This window comes from Haplochromis burtoni, unplaced genomic scaffold, assembly GCF_018398535.1.
Source record: "Haplochromis burtoni strain Fernald_Lab_line unplaced genomic scaffold, NCSU_Asbu1 Contig_671, whole genome shotgun sequence".
Lineage (NCBI taxonomy): Eukaryota > Metazoa > Chordata > Actinopteri > Cichliformes > Cichlidae > Haplochromis > Haplochromis burtoni.
In genome coordinates, this window is record NW_024583032.1 from 124,354 (window position 1) to 127,520 (window position 3,167).

The 3,167-nt window shown below is 40.7% G+C and overlaps 1 protein-coding gene across 1 annotated transcript in view; it reads right to left on the minus strand.

Annotated features, from left to right (window-relative positions):
• Positions 1 to 1,047, minus strand: part of zgc:86896 (uncharacterized protein LOC415190 homolog) — a gene marked incomplete in the record, with an annotated part of 31,316 nt that extends 30,269 nt beyond the window's left edge. The window contains 2 exon segments of the mRNA XM_014330026.2: positions 359 to 489; positions 916 to 1,047. Coding sequence (XP_014185512.1) covers positions 359 to 422 — 64 coding nt within the window.
• Between the last annotated feature and the right edge of the window lie 2,120 nt (positions 1,048 to 3,167).

A 3,167-nucleotide genomic window follows, 5' to 3' on the forward strand; every position in this document is an offset into this window, starting at 1 on the left:
CATTCAGCTGACTCCTCAGGACTTGCCTGACCCTCTGCAGGTACTTGATGGTTGTATAACATGCCTCATTCACCTGTTCACACCCATTCATACAAGCAATTTCTTCTACACCTAAGTGCTTTCTATATAACATTAAAAAAAGGTAGTGAAGTGCAATGTTATTCAAAGGCACAGATCACCTCAAGGTGTATACATACATGTATGCATTAAAGCTCTCTGAGTCAATTTCCTGTACTGATAATAAGATTGCCAACGTTTCTCTGAACCACATTAATGCAATCCATATATGTGCATTTATGTGTGAGCTACTCTATATATGGAAATGGAGCATGACTATTTTTTCTGGTATTTCACCTACGGGTCCTATCTTTGTTCCAAGTATGGCAGGACAGCGGCTCCAGTCCAAAACTGTACAGCGACATGTCTGAACAGAGGCAAGACAGACTGCTGGAATGCTGCTGCTGTCACAGTTGTTGTAAAGATGGGCTGCTGCATGTTCCAGGATGAAAGGGAGAGAAAAAACAGGGTACACTTTGTTTGAGAGAACAGTTTTCTTAAATAAAGCAGAAATGGTTTGTTGTTCATACTTTTCTCTGTTTGAGGGTTTTATTAGAAATCAGGTTTCAAGAAGGGACTTGAATAGCTTTAGTGTAATTAATAGTTAGCTGAATGAATAACGACTGGGAGATAACAACTTTATCAGATCTAATGCAGACAAATCTGGAGGTGAACGACAAACTTGTCAGCGTTTGTTTGTTTCTGAAAACACAACAACAGACTACACTGAAAAGGCTTTAAGCCCAATAACATATCACCTAAATTCCAGCTTCTACTTTTGTTCTGTTTAAACAATCTGAAACTTAACAAGTTGCTTAGATTTGATACAAAATAATTAGGGCTGATATTATTACTTACCCTGTGTCTGTGTGGTCAGGTAGTAGAAGAGGGTGCAGAGTTGTACTCGTGAGACTGTCTGCACGACAGGAGCTGTGCACTGTGTCCTGGTGAAGAATATGACTGTGTTATTGTTGAAGGGAGTGAAAGAACAGTAGGTGTGTCTACTGATAGCTGTTGAGCAAGCTTGCCTGCTCAGAAGTTTGCTGGGAGCAAATGTCTCCAATTCGCTCTCAGCACAGGCTGGTGATCAGCAGTTTGACTAAATGCTTCATACAAAAACATCTACTTCATTCATTCTTTGGGACTTACTTTGATTTTTGGGGGATGAAACTGAATGAAAACTTTCAATGTTATTTTTATATCCTGCCATTATTATAAATCTGACCACGAGTAAAGCTATTTTAAATCCATATGTCCAATTATGAATAAATAGGCATCATTTACGTACACATTCATTGATTTCAGCTTTAAAAGCTCCCCTCAGCTCTTAGACCATAACCTTGTGTTTTGGCTGCAGGTCCAGGTCCATATGGGACAGCTTGTGGGTCTGGGTCCGGACCGCAGTCTGCCTGTTAGTGACCTCTGGTGTATCAAATAACTAACTTTTTATCCCCTGTTTTGTTTGGACTTTTGATTAAGGTAAATATGTTTAACAAATAAATGAGCTAGTGTAAACCTCTTTGTTAGGTCCTTTGTGGTCTTTACATGTAATGCTTTATTGAGCACTTCTAAATTTGTTTATATAGTACAGAATGAATGGATGAATTACAAATATGTGCATTGACCCTGTGGGTCCAGGGTTTCATTGACTGTTTTTCACTACTTTATATTTCACCTTTATATTTAGATATATTTCACCCGATTTATCCGACTCCTGAATTAGATTCATCTTCAAAGTGAAAGAAAGCAAAGTGCTCCAGAGTCATACTTCAATGAACATACCTAAGTATACTTGGGCATGCAACCCGGAGACTGGAGCAGCCAGGGATTGAATCTCCAACCTCCTGATTAGTAGATGACTTACTCTACCTCCTGAATAAGGCATTGCAGGAATGCCAGGCAGTACAATAAGTGAGCTGCTAACAGCAGATACTCATCCAGACTGGCTAACACAGGTAAGAGCAATCCAGATGACGGAGGACGCCAAAATGGCTCTCCACAACAAGAGCAGCTGGCTGCAGCCAGACCCTTCTCCTCCACAGCATGGAGGTGTAACAGCTGAATGCAGGTTGTATCCTCAAAAGGAGACTTAAATAAGATGAGATAACAAAAAGAAGTTAGTTATACACATCACTATACACAAAGAAGCGATAAAACTGGAAATAAAACAGAAAGTAAGATAACAGGAACACTTAACATAGGGAGGTTAGAGTAGACACAAGGGAGAAAGACTAAACTGAGAGTAAAACCAAGGAATCCATTATAAGAGAAATTAAAGCAGCAATGAAAGAGCCTGCTTACCCTGGAACATGTCTGGGCTGTGGGGGAGGCTGAGGGCGAGCTCAAGCATGCTGTGAGTAAGCAGTGACACAGTCATGTTCTTCTTTTCAGCCCGGGATGGTAATTGGGCGATGTGTCATTTACCTATACCCTAACCCTAAGCCTATATTATCTAACCATATGTTACTCTGATGTATATCATTTGGTGCAACCATCAATTCAAATCTGATGTTGTTTGGGACTCCAAGATCAGGCAGACCATCCTCAGAAACCCACTATGACCGAATGTCCCTGACACAGATAGTGGAGTGCTTGTCCACTGTACACGGCTAAAAGCATGTTAATAGCATTTATCAGGAACTCAAAGGGACTGTGGATTACAACAATGGAGGCCAACTCCAAGCCAATCACACAAGTCACCATCAAGTATGTACCAAGGTGATGCACTGTGTCCATTGCTGCTCTGTATAGGCCCCTAAGCCAGCTCATAACTAAGACTGGGACCACATCTTCATTTTAGGTTTGACAGCATTTCTAGTAAATAATGTCAAGTGGCTTGAGCATGAATTGAGACTGCGGTGTGGGGAAGGCTTCAGAGGGGACTGGTGGCGGCTCTCGGGCAGATAAACAAAGAAGGCACCCCTTAGAAGAAGTAATAACTGTTAAAGATTGTTGTAAATATATAACCGGTAGGCAGGTGTGCAATGATGCGATCACTTTGAATTGTCTTAGTGCTGGTTTTCATCTTTGCTTTGTGCAGTTGGCTTCATGTTCATACTTATTACTAAGAGAAAAATCATGTGTAATGTGAGTAATTAAGAAACACACTG